We start from the raw sequence: 19432 nt of genomic DNA, 5'->3' as shown, positions 1-19432 counted from the left end.
AGAGCCCCCCAAACACAGTGCCCCCAATACACAGAGCCTCCCCATACACAGTGCCCCCCATACACAGGTCCCCCCATACACAGAGCCCCCCACACACAGAGCCCCCCAATACACAGAGCCCCCCATATACAGAGCCCCCCATACACAGAGCCCCCCCATACACAGTGCCGCCCCATACACAGAGCCCCCCATACACGGAGCCCCCCATACACAGAGCCCCCCATATGCGCTTCAACTCCTTGCGCTGCTTCTCTCCTTATGTGGCTCCTTCTCCGGCGGTCTCAGGCCCTTTTATAAGGTTGCGCCCCGTGTGTACGTGTGACGTCATTACGCACGGGCGCAACCTTATAAAAGGGCCAGGGACCGCCGGAGAAGGAGCCACATAAGGAGAGAAGCAGCCGAAGGAGTCGGAGCGCTCAGCTTAAGACCTCTCATCCTGCTGTCGCGGATCCTTCTATGAATGTCCCGCATTTCCGTAATCTATTACGAAAATGCGGGACATTCAGGGGACTATCCGGGACAGCGGGATGCGCTATAGAAAGCGGGACTGTCCCGCTTAAAGTGGGACAGTTGGGGGGTATGTATATATATATATACTGGAACAAGGACAGCACTCCTAGGATACTATATATATATATATATATATATTATCTGCTTCCTGGAAGCTTTGTACCCATATTTTTTAAATCACCTGATAAATTCCTATCTGGGTATCACCATCAAAAAACATAGGATTTAATGATAATCTTAGATACATTTAGTTTATTTTATTACTGCTATCCTGCAGTCTAGGCAATATTTGTAGTTATGCCAACACTCTGAGGCTATGGTAAAATTGGGATACTTATTTACACCTATGCTTACCCACAGAGCTCCTGGATAAATTCTAATAGCCTTATCATTTTTATAAAGGGGCAATGAGCTCTTAAGAGGTTCATAAATTGGTTTACTAAATATAATCTCTCATTTCTAAAATTTGAAGGGGTGGCTAAAAGAAGATAGCCTTGCCATTAGTAAGAGGTGGGGGTGCTAGTTACTGGGATGGTGCATTAAATAAGATTGCTTTACATAACCATGCTGTCCTACTCCCACACAGAACAAGCCAAACAGAAATGAACACTTTGTTAAGGTTTAAATAGTCTTTTATAAATAAAGGGGAATAAGTTGACTTGTGATTAAAATGTAAGCACCGTGAGAGGGCACCACTTGGCAGAGCAGCCCAACAGCCAAAACTCACATGATTAAGTGAGGGCAGCAAACAACAGTGTCACACTCTAATTTTCCCTTTTTCAGTGGGATAAAAGAAGACGTAAAAGAGTGATGTCAGCTGAGACATCCTACACAAGGGTGGGGAGACTGACAGGCAAACGAAGTGAGGAAGGAAAGAGAGAAACTGAAAATACAGAGACAGAAACAGGGTGAGGCAGGGAGAGGTTCCAGGAATAAGTACAGACGCATAAGGACACGAACAGAGACTGAGATCATCCAATGAAGGCGGGGATCGAGTACTTGAGAAAGAGGATGCTATAGGCCGAAGTCGCTTTCCAGATAGACTGAAAGGTGGGCTGTAAGTGGCCATCCTGTAGCAGGAGAGAGCACGGAACTGGCAGGTACTGGGAGTTCAGTGTGAGTATATTGTACAGGCAGGTACCGCCTACTTATCCAGAAATGCCATGAATGCATTGCAATGCTCTAACCTACTATTTGCAGTACATGCCTAAAGGCATGTATCCTTTGCACTGATTGGTCAGTTCTTGTACTTTACTTTGATGATTTTAAGGATTTATTAGAGACTGTGCGATGTCTGGGGATAAGGTACGTCGTGCCAGTGACACTGGGGCAATACAAATCTTTTGTGTCTAACAAAGCTGGCAGCTTCAGTCAGAGCAGCCGGTAGGCATGACAAAGAAAGGGCTGACAGACAAGGGCATTTGTGTTGCAAGATGTAGTCTGTTTCCGGGCCAGTTCTGCAGCTGGAATGTGTAGCAACATGCCCGGGGCTCTAGTCACACCAGTCATTGTATTCTGCGGTGATTTACACGTAGTTGCACAAATTCAGTCTGACAGCAGCAGCATGGCAACAACTTGTTTCCAATAACAATTCCCTCTCTTTTATATTGGCATCAGCAGTTTCTCGGTTTTGACTTTATTTTATAAACACATATCTCTTTTTAACCTTAGATAAAATTGACACCAAATGACATTTTTATTTGCAGAATTTTGAACAGTTAATTAGAGGGCATTGCTATTGTGGTAAGAGTTGCTTGTATAAATGTGCCCACCAGGTCTTATAAACTGCGAGGCCCAATTGGGACAACTAATGGTGTTGCCAGCTGACACAGGGCAGCTTTATGTGCTTATTCCTGCTGGAGTGGGGTCCCTTTTGGGTTCAATAAATCCAGTTGGCCTAAGGCCGGCCCTGGTGCCCACCCCAAACATAGGCAATGTACACAAAATTCTAATAAAAGAAAGGGATTTCTATCTCACCCTAGCAGTTATATGCCTGTTTTGGGTGGTGGTGGGCAGGTTAATTCAATTTCAATTTTTTAAGGTGATTACATTAAAGAGTATGCTCTGGAGAATGGCATTCTACGTAATAATCAAAATGGTTTTATGAGGGACATTAAAGGGTCATTTACGACTGAAATTACAGCAAGTAAAGTGCAATTTTCAAGTTCAATAGCCATGTTTTCTTCCCACAATACAGTGTTTTCCAGCAATATTGCAGTCACCAAGGGGAGATGCATGATGCAATTTTGACTGCTGCATTAAAATTAGCTCAGTTTTTCTCACACCTTCACTCAAATTGTACGCAATTGCCTGGCACTTTCGGCATTTGGTTTTGATGTGGTGTGTGCTCCATATATTTTTTGTGCAGCTGCAGTGTTGGACACAGGCCACCATGGGAACCTTGGAGCTACTGCCTGATTTAATGGTAGTGGTAGCTCCATAGTTCCCCTGCATCAGTGCTTATGACTGGACTGGAAGGACTGAGAGGCACAGAGCAAGGAGTGCCTTTTGATGCAAAGTACATTTAATGAATGGGACTTTTTGCACAACTGACTGCAGGGAAATTAGTGTAACCAATACTGCAAATTTCAGTCGGTTCAGTTGGTTTTTAAGATGAAGTAAGAAGGAGCTTTGGAAATTGGCTGTAGCAAGCAGTGCCAGGCAGCAGCTGCAATGATACACAAGATTTTGAGCTGTATTAAAATTGGCATAGATTATTCATGGAAGGATAGGGTCATTCTTCCCCTTTACAAAACACTATTAAGGCCCTTGCAATAAGCTGTGTAGTTTTAGTTTTCAGTGCTGAAACAGGATATTATTGAATATAAGAGAGAAGGGCAACTAAGTTGGTATAAAGGGTATTGAAGGAGATATGATAACTATGTACAGGTATGGAATCTATTGTCCACAATGCTTGGGACCTGGCATTCGTCATAACTTACGTCATCATACCTTAAAGGCAGGCAGAGAAAAGCTGATCCACTCTCTTCTGCCTCTTCCATCTAATAAACATCTTGGCACCAATATTGAATTGTGCTAGTTTAGTTACAATCAAGTACAAGGTACCATTTTATCATTGCAGGGGAAAAAGGAAATCATTTAAATATGTTGAATTATTTGCTTAAAATTTACTCCATAATTCGCAGATTTCTGGATATTGGTTTGCCGAATAAACACTTATTTAGCAGTAGGTCTTTCCAGCAGACACAAGGGCATACATTTTTAATTAAAGAAAGAAGGCTACATCTTAGTATTTAGAAAGGATTTATACAGTGAGTGCTATAAGATTACAAAATTATTTTCCCTTACATTAAATACATTATAATTTATATATCTAATATATTCAAGAAGGGTGGGATGGCTTTTTAGCAAGTGAGAAAATACAAAGTTACTACAATTAACTTTTATAGCAAAGTTGATCTATGGACTGGTCTTATTGCCATTTTGGGCTCTAAAAGAACCCCCCACATAAGCTGCCATAGCACAGTAAACACACATAACTTTTAGTATGCTGTAGACTAAGACTATTTGCAAAAGGTTTTATTACTTATTTAGCTTTTTGTTCAGCAGCAACCCAGTGAAATTTTAGCATCTATCTGGTTGCAAGGGTCGAATTTGCAACCAGAGACTGGAAGATAAGTAGTATAGAAAGAAAGATAAGTAATAAAAAGTAATAATAACAACAACATTGTAGACAGCTGGAAAGTTAAAGAAGAGCATTCAGAAACTATAAAAAAATGTGGACCTAAATGTAGGTCCTCCTGTTCATCTGTTCATGTTTTATATTAGAATGTATATAGGGACATTTAGATTTCACATCTATTGACATGTATTGAGGTTCCATTGGGAGGCTTTATATTTAAAGGGGACCTGTCACCCAAAGAAATAATTTGAAATTATTTTCTATAATGTTTGTTAAGCAAAATAAACTTCACTCACACTATATAAGTAATATAAATCTTGTTTCCTTCAGTCCTGGAATTACACAGTCACAGCAAATAGGCTGCCATTTTGTGGACACTCAGCGCCGGATTTCAAATCCGGGCACCCCTAGGCCGCCCCCTATTCCCCCCTGCGCATGCGTGAACAAAACCACCTCCCCCCAGCCGCGCCGATGCAAGGGCGCATGCGCGGACATTTAAACTCCCATAAGGAGCGCTGGGGAGAAGTCTCCAGCGCTCTGTATGGGAGCAAAATGTCAGAATTTTTGTGCAAGCATTTGATGAGACTAGAGATGCAAGGAAACCAGGATGAGAAAATATGAGGCTTCCATTAATTTTATCTTTTGTTTTGCAGCTCTTCATGAATTCTGGAAATAAAGTGGACCTTAAAATTAATATTATTGGTCCAATGGGGTAAGAAATTTCATGTTTCACTGGCCCTTAAAAGAGAAAGAAAGGCTAAATCACTGGGGGGGGATTGCTTACCTGACCTGTTAGGAGAAAACTGCTCTGGGCCGGGGTATATGTGAGCGAGTGTTCCTCTTCCTTCTAACTTCTTTCTCAAATTTAGATATGCAAAATAGGGTTGATATTTGGTTCAGTATTCTTCATTGCTGAGGACTTCCCATACCAGTCAGTTGAACTGAAGAAGCTGCTCGGATGAGTAGTGAAACGTCTTCAATGATTACCAAACAAGTCCAGTTGCTTTAAATTTATTTATACTAGATATACCATGACCTGGATGAATGAAAATCTTCATAGACATATTCTTCATTCTCTTTTCAGTAAAACTTGATCAAGTTGCAACCCAACAGATGAGTGATTTAGTTGCCTGCAATAGATTTCTGCTACCGTGGGTGACTAATCGCTCTGAAATGCCTTTTCAGTGGCAAGAAAGGAAATCACCAGAAGAAAGTCTTACGAATTGCTACTGTTTTGTCTTGTATGAAGTTGTGCATACAAGAGAAAACTTTGCGTGACTTTGGGAAAAAAGAAGCGATGTGTAGGCCTTTACACCACCAATTGCCATTATTGCCCTTGGAAAGGCATTTTAGAGCAATTAGTCCCCCACAGAGCAATTAGTCAGCCTTATGCTGCAATGGGTATAGAATAATTCCATTAAAATGTGGGCTCATTTTCTCCTCATCTGTCATAGCCTTTAGGGCCATGGCAGAAATAGAAATTAGAATTTAATTAGAATTTAATTAAACAAATGTAACTATGAGTAAGCTCCACTGACCTATTCTTTACACTGCCGTTTAGTAAACTTGCAAGTGTTCAAAACCCTTTACTTATTGTGGTTTGTTGCTATACCTACCTTACACAGTTTATTTAGCCTTATTTAGTCTTAAACTAAAATCTAGGTCTGCTGATTGATTACATTGAATAGAAGTGGGCTTCACAACGTGGCTTTTGGTATGGCAGAGATTGATTATAAAGAGCTATTTTTTGTTGGCAGAACTGGAAAAACTTCTCTTCTAAACCAGTACGTACACAAATGGTTCTTGAATGATTACCAGAACACACTGGGTGCCCATCTTCTCTCTAAAACCATCCAGTTGGACAACACCAACTTAAACTTACAGGTGAGTACTAATGTTAGCATTGCATTAGTTAATGTATTCATGATCCGATTACATTTGTCTGTGTTTTCATTTTTACCACTCATTGTAATTGCAAAGTAAAAAGTACAACTTATTATATCTTTATTTTATTTAGTTTCTTATTATTTATGATCAAATAAGCAAGAACTGTCCTAAAATATAATTTATATAGGTTTTATACGTTTTGACTGTTCCAATATTTCATAGTATGATTCATGAGATTAGTATGCGTCACACAGATATATGCATCTTGTCCAGTCTTCTAACGTATGTTGCAACTGTGCAAAGCGTGGTTACAATTTAGTATCTACTACACATTAAGTACTTGGTCAAATATATTCCATATAAACTAAATCCAGGACTTATCTATTCAGGCACTTTATCTAAATCAAGTTTAACAGAATATACTTTCTTAACACTGTAATTGGTAAAAGGTGCATGCCTTGCCATCATACTAAAAGATACTCATAGATTGTAACCCATGATGAAGCTTATTTACATGTGTGTATCAATGTGTTTGTGACATGCAGATCTGGGATACAGGTGGACAGGAACGATTTCGGACTTTGGTTTCCACTTTCTACAAAGGCTCTGATGGCTGTCTGCTAGTATTTGATGTCACTGACGAAGATAGTTTTTCATGTCTTGAGTTCTGGAGAAAGGACTTTTTGGACAAAATCCCTCCTCCTATAGCTGATTTTCCCATGATTGTTCTTGGAAATAAGATTGACCTCAATGACAGACAGGTAGAGTGTGCAAAATCATCTAACACATCTTCTGCAGTGGCAGACAACAAGCAGGCTCCGTGAATGTAATAATATATTGTTGGAAAAAGCCTGTATGTAACGGCACAGAAGAAATGCTTCTTCTGTATACAGAAATATGCATGACTAAGTTACTATTTATGTGCATAAAGATATGTATGTTCTAACTGGGTGAAACAGATTAATGGAGGGAGGACATGTTATAGACATGTTGCAGCTGTTTTTCTGCCAGGGTGAGAATGGATAATAGTAATGGTGCTTAACATCACCAACAACATTTGGGTAGAAGTAAAAGAAAGAAAATGAAAAAATTGTAAATGTATAGTTGTACATTATTAAATGTTTTAAGACTGTTCTTGTAGCCAATGTTAGTAAAGGATACTTACTTGTTTACACACAGGTCTCCAAGGAATTGGCAATGTCCTGGTGCAAAGGAAAAAATGTTTCCTATTTAGAAGTCAGTGCCAAAAACAATGTCAATGTTGAACTTGCATTTGAAATGCTTGCCAGAAAAGCCTTAATACACGTGAGTGTTTATCTGGTCTTCCTGCTTTTTTCATTAGGTGTGAAAGGAGCACATCATAAAGTGTTGTGGGTTTAATTCCATGTTCTAGACCAGTGGTTCTCAATCTTCCTAATGCTGCGACCCTTTAATACAGTTCCTCGTGTTTTGGTGACCCCCGACCATAAAATTATTCCTAAGACCATCGGAAATATGTGTTTTCTGATGGTCTTAGGCGACCCCTGGAAAGGTTCGTTCGACCCCCAAAGGGGTTGCGAACCACAGGTTGAGTACCGCTGTTCTAGACATGAAGCAAGCAGCCAAAGAGGTGGTTGTGCACAAAAAAACTTAAGACAGACATTACAGTTGTTTTATATGTAACTTGTTGTCTCAGCTATATACCTTTTGAGGGTTTCTCTTTGATTAATATTTGTTGTCTCAGCAATATGCCCTTTGAGGCTTTCCCTTTGTCTAATTCTTAACAAAAATTAAAAGAAGGGTAGACCGTTCAGTGCTGGCAAAATACAAGATGAGTGGCATATTGGCCGTGACTCTGCTCCATTGCCTTGGAACACATTTATTAGTGACCATTTACTTAAAGAGACAGTATACACCCCTTTTCAAGATTAGTTGAATGAATCAGGCTTGTGTTGAACATACATTTTTTCAATTTTATAAAATATAAAGCCAATTTTACTTTTGTACTTCCTGTCACTTCTGGTCCCAAAGAACTTTAGAGGAACAAATAAAACTAACTACCAGTCCACAGAAAAGCCCCTGATAAAAGTGGTTCCAAGGCTGCTGCTTAAATAAGGAAGAGGTGGAGGGGAGGTGAGTTTAGTAAACCTAGCCCAGCTTTCAAATTAGCGCTTTATAATTGAAAAATATAGGAAAATATGGATTTTTTTTAATTAAAACAGTAGGCAAAATGTAATTTTAATAAAAGTCTCATATATTGTGGTCACTTTTGGCAAATGTGTTTTAAGAGGGGAGTTTGATTTTTTTCACGATTTGAGTTTTTTTTGCGCTAAAACATTTTAATTATGGTTCAAAAACTCGAATGTCTGGTATTTATTTAGTGCAAAAAAACCTGAAAACTGAAATGTAAAACTTTGCTTGCGAGTTTCTATAGAAGTGAATGGGAGTTGTCCTAGGCAATGTCAAGCAACATTTTCAATTCAAGACATACAAATTTTAAATTATTATCAAGTTTGTAAACGCGAAAATTCAAGTTATTCAAGTTTTTTTATTCAAACGAATTTACCACATTAATAAATGTGATAAATAAAAAAGTGAGCATTTTAAATAAGTTTAATCTGTTTAGAAAAATGAACTCGATTTCACAAACTAGAAAATATATAAATAAGCCCATAGGTGTATACTGTCCCTTTAACTTGCTGGCGTTTTGGTAGAAAAAATGGCTTATTTGATGTAAATCCCTCAAGAGCTTCACAGGTTAGGAACATGTGCCCCGTAGCTTGTAAACCAAATGACAGCCAAAACATTTTCTGCTTAGACCATGATAATTGCAGGTTTCAAAGCACCACACCATTTATCTGTGAATTAGACACCTCTGTACTTCCTCAAAGTACTTCTCTTTACATGTGTTTTTTAATATGTTAAAATGGTAATCAGTTAGTCTACATTAGTGCTGTCCAACTTCTGTGGTACCTAGGGCCGGAATTTTTCTGGTCTACATGATGGAGGGCCAATAATAGAAGCCAGTTTTGACCACTCCCATTTTTAAACCACACCCACTTCAAACCACACCCATGTTATCACAAAAGCTTTTAAGACCATCACCACATTAATGGTGGTAGCGCAGCAAAAACCCAAATGGTTGGTGCTCACTGTAGGTATATCACTATTCATTCATATGTGAAAGAATTACAATTATGTTATATTAAGTCATAACTTTAAATCCATATTCCTCCTCCTACCCTGTGCATAGCACAGCAACCCCCAGCACATAATTACATACCTTAGGGACTAAATAATAATTATTTTCACAGAACAAACCCATTACCAGGTTTGCCTCCCACAGGCAGCATACAGAGCATGACACACACAGGCAAGGTAGGGCAGGCAGAGTATGGCACACACAGGCAGCAGAGTCCTGCCTGTGTGTGCCATACTTTTCCTGCCCTACCCTGCCTGTGTGTGCCATACTCTGCCTGCCCTATGCTGCGTCAGTGTGCCATACTCTGCCTACCCTACCCTGTCTGTGTGTGCCATACTTTGCCTGTCCTATGCTGCCTGCATGCTGCTTGTGTGTGCCATACTCTGCCTGCCCTATCCTGCGTCAGTGCGCCATACTCTGCCTACCCTACCCTGTCTGTGTGTGCCATACTTTGCCTGCCCTATGCTGCCTGCGTGCTGCCTGTGTGTGCCATAGTCTGCCTGCCCTATTCAGCCTGCATGTGCCCTACTCTTCCTGCCCTATGCTGCCTGTGTGCGCCATACTCTGCCTGCCCTATGCTGCCTATGTGCGCCATACTCTGCCAGCCCTATGCTCCCTGTGTGCGCCATACTCTGCCTGCCTATGCTGCCTGTGTGCGCCATACTCTGCCTGCCCTAGGCTGCCTGTGTGCGCCATACTCTGCCTGCCCTATGCTGCCTGTGTGCGCTATACTCTGCCTGTCCTATGCTGCCTGTGTGTTCCATACAGGCAGCATAGGGCAGTACATACAGTGACACAATGCTGGCACTTCTCCTACAGTCTGTCTGACATGTGAATAGGTGAACAATGTGGGGCTTACAGTCTGATCCTGAGGTGTGAACAATGCAGGGGGTGAATAATGCAATGCAGAGGGCCAGTTAATCTGAGTACTGATATCATTTACACAAAGGTAAGTAGTCACAGCAGCCAGACAGGTGGGGGGCCACACAGAGGGGGACCGTGGGCCGGCAGTTGAACAGCACTGGTCTACATGAACAACAAGTGCTTTGGAAAATTCAAGGTATAATACTTTAAGCCATGCTGTCAGTAATTTGTTACACTACTTTAGAGGGGAAACATTTATTTTAAGCTACATTGGTATATACAATAATTTGCTAAAAACTGTTTTGTACATAGGGCAGTTAGAGTAAGATCTAACACTCAATGGGGTTGATTCACTAAAGGTTGATAAGCGTTATCGCATGGTTTTTTGCATTCAAATTGACGCAATAAATAATGACCGATTCGTCAAAGTAATTTTGCATGCGTTAAATCGCGCATAAAAATAATACTAAAGTACGTTTCGGCCCCATTAAGCGTTAAACGCGCTAAATATCGCATTAGTCTGTGCGAAGATTAACACCTACTTGGGGCAGGCATTACTTAAAGAAAATTGTGGTTGGTGAGCTTTTGGCAACACAACATGGACTTTGCAGTGGGATTTTTTCAAGTATGTGTTGGCCTTAGAGTCATGCATCATCCAGTTGTCGGGGAAACGGTCATTTTCATAAAAGAAGTTAATCGTGCGTTAAATCGTGCGCTAATATAGCAAGCCAAAAAATATATTGCGTGCAGTGGGAATTACTGCACACGCGGAAAATAACGCTCATCTCAACTTAAATAACGCAAACAACATTGCGTCTAAATTTACGCAAGTATCCTTTTAGTGAATCGTGCGTTAAGTCGCAAAAAATCTGAAGCGATAACATATTTAACGCATGCTATAAATAGCGCTCGTTTTAATGCACTTTGGTGAATCAACCCCAATAAATCTTGTATTGTAGGCTGTGCTAGAGTAGAGGGTGGACATTTGCTTACCCAAAGAGTAATTCTGCCACCTAGTGGAAATTTAAGATACCGCTCATTTTTACAACAGTGTAAATAAAACCTATAAGTAAGAAAATATATAAAGTGTACCAAAAACTAAAGAGCAAAATGTGTACCAATACATTCAAAAATTATATAGATACATATAGTACTCACACACATATATTTTATATATATATATATATATATATATATAGAGTAGCTGTAGAGAGAGTCCGCACTCACAGGTCTTACAGAAAATGTAGAGGTTTTATTCAAATCTTTTAGATGTTGATTTGAATAAAACCTCTACATTTTCTGTAAGACCTGTGAGTGCGGACTCTCTCTACAGCTACTCCATCTATTATTTTGGGACTGCACCCAGGCTCCCTTGGACCTACTTATACGTGAGTGCCTGTCTTCTTGCAACATATATATATATATATATATATAGAATATTTATTTAAGCTAGGGTCCTTTTATAGTAGGTCAACTGAATCACATTTCACGTCCTATTAAAAAATCAGACCACGCATAAGCCATTTAATAATTGTGTGTAGTGCAAAATATGTCTTTTATGCTGCAATTAAGTGTCCTCAAAATACTTTTTAATTTCTTAAACTGACACAGAATTAATTACACAGGATTTAGTGGGGTCAAGAGCTGCTTGGCTTGGCTCTAAGATTAGTAAAACTAAAACTATCTGGGTGCAAGGAACCACTTTTTCACAAAGTTTCACATATATGTTGGGGAATGGAGTGGCCTTGTGCACACAGGTGTGCAAACATTATTAGAAGAATTGTGCAACACCTCTTGTAATAGTTTTTGGCTTGATAGTCCTTGCGTAAAGAAATTTCATGCACTCCTCTATGAAACAAATGGATTTTTGAAATTTTAGTGCACAATTATATATATATATATATATATATATATATAATACATGACAGTTATTACAGCTTATTATTTTTGTGGAGTTTAGCTAAGTTCTTTCTCTGTCTTTTAAATTAGGTGACCTCCAACTTTAGTTGATATGCATGAGATACTATTAGCGCCACATTAGTCATCTTGCTATTATCTAACATGGGGAGATTACTGTGCAATTCAGCTGATATACAGTATGAGGGCTGTGGCAGATGGGGAGACTGGTCGCCCCCAACAAATCTCCTTTGTCGCGAGTGACTAATCTCCCCGAAATACCATCCCTCCGGCGAGTATGTAAATCACCGGTGGGATGGCATACGTGTCACCACAAATTCCCCGAAATCGCGGATGTTGCCTTGAGAGGAGATTTGTCACAGGTGACTAGTCTCCCCATCTGCCACAGCCCTGACACTATGATATAACAGATAAATAAAAGATCAGACAACCAGGTGTAGGCAGGATATGCTTGCATTAAAATAGCTGTATGGAGAAGATTATCAGTCAGTGTTTAATCTATTTAAAATGTTGGTAGACAACTGCTTCTAGCATGCTTTTTTCTTTGGTATTCTGTAAGGGCATGTTGGTAGTTGTAGCAAAGGCTAACTGTACAGGTTCCATTTTTTTTCATCCAAGAGAAGCTTGTTGAGATTGTTTGGGTTAATTTGCTAACACTGGTGTTAAGGTCCCCATACACGGGCCGATTCTAGCTGCCGATATCGGTCCCTTAGACCGATTCAGCAGCTAATCAGCCTGTGTATGGGCATTACCGACGGGCCTGCACGACTGATATCTCGCCAAACCAGCGGATCTGAAGGTGTATGGGCACCTTTAGACTGCACTATTGCAATTACCCCTAGCAACATTCATACCTGCACAAGTGCAGTTTAGCACCTGTATTAGTAAAAAAAACCTCTTGTAACTTTTGTCAGGTTATATTGAAAATCAAAAACAGTTTGTTTACCAACGCAACTAAATATGCAATATTTACCAGAACCAGGTCAATGCCCCCTTTCCCCCATGTGGGCAACTTTCATCCCCCCCCCAAGCCAACTTACCTCCACCCACAATAAAATGGATCATACTTTCCATCTTTTTTTAGTAATTTCAGCCATCTAGTGCCTATTGGTTATTACCCAAATCTTGCCACTGTCAGAATACACAGTCCTTACCAATATTCAGCACTAATGAATAGTTTGTTTTGTACTTCTGTTTTAGGCTTCTTACCAATTCTAAAGTTACCTCTCATCTTATTCTAGTACCAAGAGAGTAAAGAAAGCTGTCTGGGAGAGTCCATAAAGCTGTATCCCACAGAAGATTCTCACAGTAGCACATGCTGCTAACATAATGTTAGTTCCCGTGGCTGGACAGAATGTCTCGGAAAGTGGATAGAGGCCACACTTAGTTCTACAAAAGATGTGAACTTGGACATGTCACAGTGAGGACCAGTCATTGTATTTGCCAGTGATTACAATACACAACCTTCAGAGGCCAGTATAACACCGAGGATTCTGGGTAGAGTCATATGTGATTTCTAAAATCCTAAGTAAAGTAACTGACAAATCTGTTTTTCCAGGAAACACAATCTAGAATTATATGAAATCAAATCCAAATATGCTCCAGCTTTTTTTTTTTTTTTTTTGCCTTTTTAGGTACTGTAAATTCAGCAATGCTTTAATTTGCACAACTCCATTGTGGTACAAAAAGTGCTGCATATTCAAAGCAAAATTGCAATAAATGTAGAATATTTTTACACATATTTGGTTATTGCTGTTTTTATTACTTAATTGCTATCCAATCTGGTGTTTTTCTGTAAAACTGTATATGAATCTTTTAAGTTGCATACCATTGCATGAAGTCACAGGCAGGCTCATCAAAATCCTTTAGTGTATGATTTGCAGTTGCACAAATGCAATAGGAAACAGAAAGAGCAGTGTGTATAAAGACCCTAGGGTACCTACAGCAAAAAATTTCCAGTATTGTGTTTGCAACAAATATACAAAAATTCAGGCTATAAACCATTCCCTTACATTGCTTTACATATAATTAGATATGTGGATGCTGAGTAGATTAGTCATAACACTTCCTTACAATAAACATGATTTTTATTTGCAGGTTCTCTACAGATTTTTAGGCATTACATATAATTGTCATACATTTGCTTGCTCACTAAAAGAGGGTGAAAATAGGCATGGTATTTACCATTTTGATAGCACATGTACCCATTTAGGCTAGTGCCACACAGAGAGGATTCTTGGCTTGTGTCTAAATGCAGGCAGAGGATCCGCCCCTACACTTGAAATATCTGATAGTTGTGGCTGCATCCATAGCCACTGCATCAGCCCAGGTGCAGCCCACTCTAATTAGTATAGCTGCACCCACGCTGATTTCAATGGCGTGCAGCCACATCTATAATTTTTCAAGCATAGGGGCCAGGGCCACTTTAAGTAAAAACCTGAATATATTAAGGCAGGAAATAAAGAAATAACATATAGTTAGTGAAGTAGATATGAGATCCAGGCACCCTGCCCTGGACAAAAAGCCATGCAAGCAGATATCTTATAGTCACAAATATCAGCATTTTATTTTAAAAAATACTGTTTGAATATTTGTTCTAATAGAAGACTAAAGCAAATACTTATTTACTTCCAGTTTATTAAGAGGACGGATCTACAATTTCTATGGGATTCATCAGTCATAGCAGTTGATGGTGGGCCCACCATCCTCATGGGCTCTGGGCAATTGCCCCGTTTTCCCATTTATTAAAACAGCCCTGGTAGGTCTGGATTAATGCAGGATGAGAATACGCCCCATGTGTCACTATGTGACATTTGTCTATGCAAATTCAGCTAAGTATGACTGCACTCAGGCTCATGCAACGCCTCTGGGTTTTGCCACAACTATCAGATTTCTAACACAGGGGTGAAATCCACAATGAGTGGCACTAACCTTAGGCTTAGGGTAAAAACAAACAACTTTTTCTTATATTAATGTGTTTTGGATTACTTTTTCCTCTGCCATACTCAATTACTCCTAATAAAGAAATTATATATATTTATAAATAAATTATATATATATATAATTACAATGTTAAATATCAATTGAAAGTGTTAACTGACTAAGGTTAAGTGTTTTCACCCAGCCAGTGGCATTGATCTTTTTCTGTGCACAGAGAGAATTCCACACCAGTGGCTTAAAGGAACAGTAACACTAAAAAATGAAAGTGTATAAAAGTAACTAAAATATAATGTGCTGCTGCCCTGCACTGGTAAAAGTTGTGTGTTTACTTCAGAAAGTCTACTATAATTTATATAAATAAGCTGCTATGTAGCCATGGGGGCAGCCATTCAAAGGAGAAAAGGCACAGGCACATAGCAGATAACAGATAAAACACTATTGTATTCTACAGAACATATCTGTTATCTGCTATGTAACCTGTGCCTTTTCTCCTTTTTTCCAGCTTGAATGGCTGCCCCCGTGGTACACAGCAGCTTATTTATATAAACTATAGTAGTGTTACTGTAGCAAACACACCAGTTTTACCAGTGCAGGGCAACAGTGCATTATATTTTTATTACTTTAAAGCTCTTTCATTGTTTGGTGTTACTGTCCCTTTAAGGACCCTTAGCTGGACATCCCAGCAGAAAAAAATTTGGGGCCCCTTTCAAATTATGCTGTTGTGATGACTCTACCCCTGTCAAAAGCCACTCATAAACATGCACCTGTTAGAACTTACCTTGTGCAGACAGAAATAAGGCTACGGAAGCCTGAAAAGGAAGGAAGGACAGTACAGCTTATATGTGTGTGTGTGGTGGTGGTCTTACCGAGTCTAAGCCCTGTTTTCCCTGGGCACCTGTAGTGTCTCCTGTACATTGCGTATATAAATTAATTGTGCCGTTTTTACTTTAAAAACCTTTAACATACAACATAAGATAATATTTGTAATAATGAGATAAGAATTCTCTGCTTTGTTTTCATGTTCCCTGGTCTGAAACCACAAATATTAACACTGTTGCAATCACAGCAACCTCACTATAGAATAAACACAAATACTAGAACACTTTCTTTTTAATTGATAACTCAAGCAATAAGTGATCTTTACCTCACTGAGAAAATAGTAGATATTCTGGTAGGTACTGAAAGTCTGTGTACTATACAATAATGATATCATGGCAAAATAAGAGTATTGAGACAATTGGATAGGATATCACTGCGTTTGAAGGGTGGGGTAATCCTGTGACCTTATGCATTGGATTAGCAGGCAGTACAGAATTCTGACATCTTATTTGGGAGTGATTCAGATCTCATAAGTAAGTTATACTTCAGGCAGTTTATGCCCACCAGTGGGGGAGGTGGGGGGACGCCAAATTGGCAAAATCCTTTTTGAGCCTGAAAGTACATGCTTCTAAAAGAAGATCTTGTGATAAATCAAAGAACCCCTCAAGAAAGAGTGTGAGGGTCTGAAACAACTTTGCTTGTAGATGGTTATTTTAATATGATAGTTCCCAGACTTTCAGTCCCAGCTGTTGAATGTAGATGTGTGCACCCAGCAGAGCTTAATGTTATAATGTCAGAGACTATTGTGCTCAATAGGAGTAGAGCCACCATCAGAAAATCAGTTAATTTGTGACTGTCTTTGTTTGTGTGACTGCAGGGTGTGATTGGTTATCTCCCTCCTATTGTGTCTTCTGGCAATGGCCCATACTTCATTTAAAACAGCGACAGGGACCAGAGAGGATATATACGGTGCTCCAAGAAAAGGGGTCTTTTTTAAGCATAATGATAATTTTTATCCCAGATTAAAACTGTGACCATATACAGTATTATTCATGATTGCACCATATTTTGTTCAAGATTGGGGGGGGGGTAATTTCTGCTATATGTCTTCTTTAATGACACTAAAGGGAATTTATGAAGGATCAAACAAGGTGTATACTAGCAAATGTGACAGGTTGATAAACTACTGCCTTTTTAATATTATAGGTATAGGATCTTAGGATCTATTTTCCAGAATGTTTGGGATCTTGGGTTTTCTGGATAATGGATATTTCAATTATCTGGGTCACCATGCCAGTCTGCTAAAAAAAAAACAAAAAAAACTTTAAACATTAAATAAATCAAACAGGATTGTTTTGTCACCAATGCAGCTAAGGTACCCTCAAGTACAAGGTACTGTTTTATTATTACAGAGAAAAAGGAAATCATTTTAAACATCAGAATTATTTACTTAAACTGGCTTCTGTGGAACATGGCCTTCCTGTAATTCAGAACTTTCTGTTTTTGGATAAGGGATTTGGGATTGTGTTTTAGAACTTCTCTTCCTTATAGATGTGCTACTCTTTATTTTGCCTTTGTCTTTTTTACACTACCAGTTTGCTGTCTCCTGGTGCCTGTTCTTATACTTCTATTCCTCTCTTTTATTGTCTATTTCAATTCCTCTTGTTCTCGTTTTTATTGACCCAAACACAAATGTTTGTCTGGACTTGCTTGTGTGTCTGTGTGGATTGACAGACTTATTCTGTACTGTGATTGCAGTTGATGTATTTGCAAGGTAGCAAAATAGACCAGCATTGTTAATTATATTTGTGATATTGAGACTACCATCCTATGTGTTTGCCCATTTTCATCCTTTGCAAGTTACTGGCACATACACATGAACGCTGAAAAGTAAACACAGATGGCAGCTTGCTTTGTGGGTGGAGCAATGGACATTGCGAATTAGTAAGAGGTAATGCAGCATCACACTAAGAGAACCTGAAAAAATTAACCAATCTTTTAATGCTATCTTTTTTCTCCCAGAATTTAGTATGTTAATTGTAGTGGGGATGCCAGAAAAGACTGATTCCCACAGTAAAATCTTGGAACACATATACTGAAATGGGAGGTCAGTCAAGAACCCCACCCGGCTCTATAGACTCCAGCATCAATAGGTCTGTTGTTTCTCTTGTAATACTTCAGGTTATGTTGTTCTCAGTATTAGATAAATTGATACATGTTGAAAAATTGCTTCACATGGGGGTAAGATAACAAGTACAAAATTTGCTCAGGTCTAGTAGACCATTGCAACAATCCAGAATTTTGCTTTCAGACAGAGAGAAAGTAACGTGTACAAGCTGATTAATTCCTAAGGGTTACCAGACTTGAAGAAAATGTTGCACATATTATAACATAACTCCCCAGTGCCCATAAATTGACATTTGCAGGCTTAAATCCTATTTTAACCCCTCTATATAACTGTATAATATTTGCAAGTTTTTATATAGATTTTTTTATGAGCATATCATTGATTTTCTCTATCCCAAATGGAGATGAGTCTTTATCTGGGGAGATAAATATAAGGGTGAAGACACACAAGCTACTAGTAGCTGCTACCTACACAAAAAGTAAACAAAGTTGGTCATTTACTGATAATTGTCTATGTGTTTTAGCAGAGGCAATTCTCAGTATTATCTATGGCAGGGTATTTTCAATTGTTTAGTAGCCGTCACAAGTAGCTGCTACTAAGTAGGTCCACGTGTTTTTGGACCTTGAACCCAAAACACTTCTTTGTCCCTTTATCCTGTTTTTTGTAATCTCTCCCTCATTCTATATTTCTTATTTGCTCTCTATTTGTGTCTTTGCTTCTTAACCCCTTGTCCACTGGCCTCTCTTTCTCTGTCTCTCACTCTGTTTTTTACTCCCCATTCTCCTGTCTGCCAACACCCCCTTAGTTTACCCTTCCTGCACAGCAGATCGAAGGTAAGTAACTCACATTGCTATTGTACAGATTATCTTTATTATTCCTTGGGTCCTAAAGATCAAACAATAGAAAGGGGCACACAACATTCAGACCTCTACCTGTGAGTGTAAGGATTCTGAGTGTAATCCTGTGCTTTGCTGTGGCGTTAGCCACGATAGATTTTGCAATCTCCAGTTGCTTTACACTAGATAATTATTTAAATATTTTAGGGTCCATATAACAGTGTCTGCATCGCAATATGCATCCCAATATTAGTGGTGAAGGGACATCTATTTTAGTTGTTCTTCTCTCTATTTGAAGTGTAGTATGGCCATTCTATCTAATAAATGTTGATTGTTGTTTAAGAACTGCTGGCCCCTAACAAGTATTTGTGTAGCGATATGTGCACCACATATAGACACACATGATGGCTTGGGTACAGTATGTCCACGAGAAGTGTTACAAATAGCCCTGCTGCAGTAAATGACTTCAGAACTCAATAATATCAATAGGGCAGAGACAGGGCTTCTTTCACTCTGCACCTCATGAATGCAGCTCTGCCTAAAGCAGCAATGAATGCAACTGGGAAAAACAGGTACTCCAGAATGTGCCTGTGCTAACAGGTGCTTGCTCCAGGGATAGGTTCAAATTTTGAGAAGCATAACTTGCACATATTTTTTTGCATTTTAGTAAATGAGCCCTCTGTGGTTTAATTTTGTTTTCCATGTGT

The 19432-nt window shown here is 39.1% G+C and overlaps 1 protein-coding gene across 2 annotated transcripts; it reads left to right on the top strand.

Moving 5' to 3' along the window:
* Positions 1-1265: 1265 nt before the first annotated feature.
* Positions 1266-13743, top strand: rab7b (RAB7B, member RAS oncogene family). 2 transcript variants are annotated; one of them, XM_012965077.3, is made up of 6 exons: positions 1266-1626; positions 4807-4865; positions 5911-6037; positions 6586-6801; positions 7220-7345; positions 13244-13743. In XM_012965077.3, the coding sequence occupies exons 2-6, from the start codon at positions 4813-4815 to the stop codon at positions 13325-13327; spliced, it is 606 nt and encodes a 201-aa protein (XP_012820531.1). In that variant the 5' UTR covers positions 1266-1626; positions 4807-4812; the 3' UTR covers positions 13328-13743.
* Positions 13744-19432: the final 5689 nt, after the last annotated feature.

The sequence above is a fragment of the Xenopus tropicalis genome, chromosome 2 (assembly GCF_000004195.4).
Source record: "Xenopus tropicalis strain Nigerian chromosome 2, UCB_Xtro_10.0, whole genome shotgun sequence".
NCBI classification, from domain to species: Eukaryota; Metazoa; Chordata; class Amphibia; order Anura; family Pipidae; genus Xenopus; species Xenopus tropicalis.
This window is presented reverse-complemented; position numbering and strand designations above follow the sequence as displayed.

Excerpts from the sequence above, each read along its gene's own strand:
- rab7b (XM_012965077.3), top strand. The coding sequence starts at position 4,813 with ATGAATTCTGGAAATAAAGTGGACCTTAAAATTAATATTATTGGTCCA. Across the intron at positions 4,866-5,910 it reads AATATTATTGGTCCAATGGG|AACTGGAAAAACTTCTCTTC; the intron begins GTAAGAAATTTC and ends TTTTGTTGGCAG. Across the intron at positions 6,038-6,585 it reads ACACCAACTTAAACTTACAG|ATCTGGGATACAGGTGGACA; the intron begins GTGAGTACTAAT and ends TGTGACATGCAG.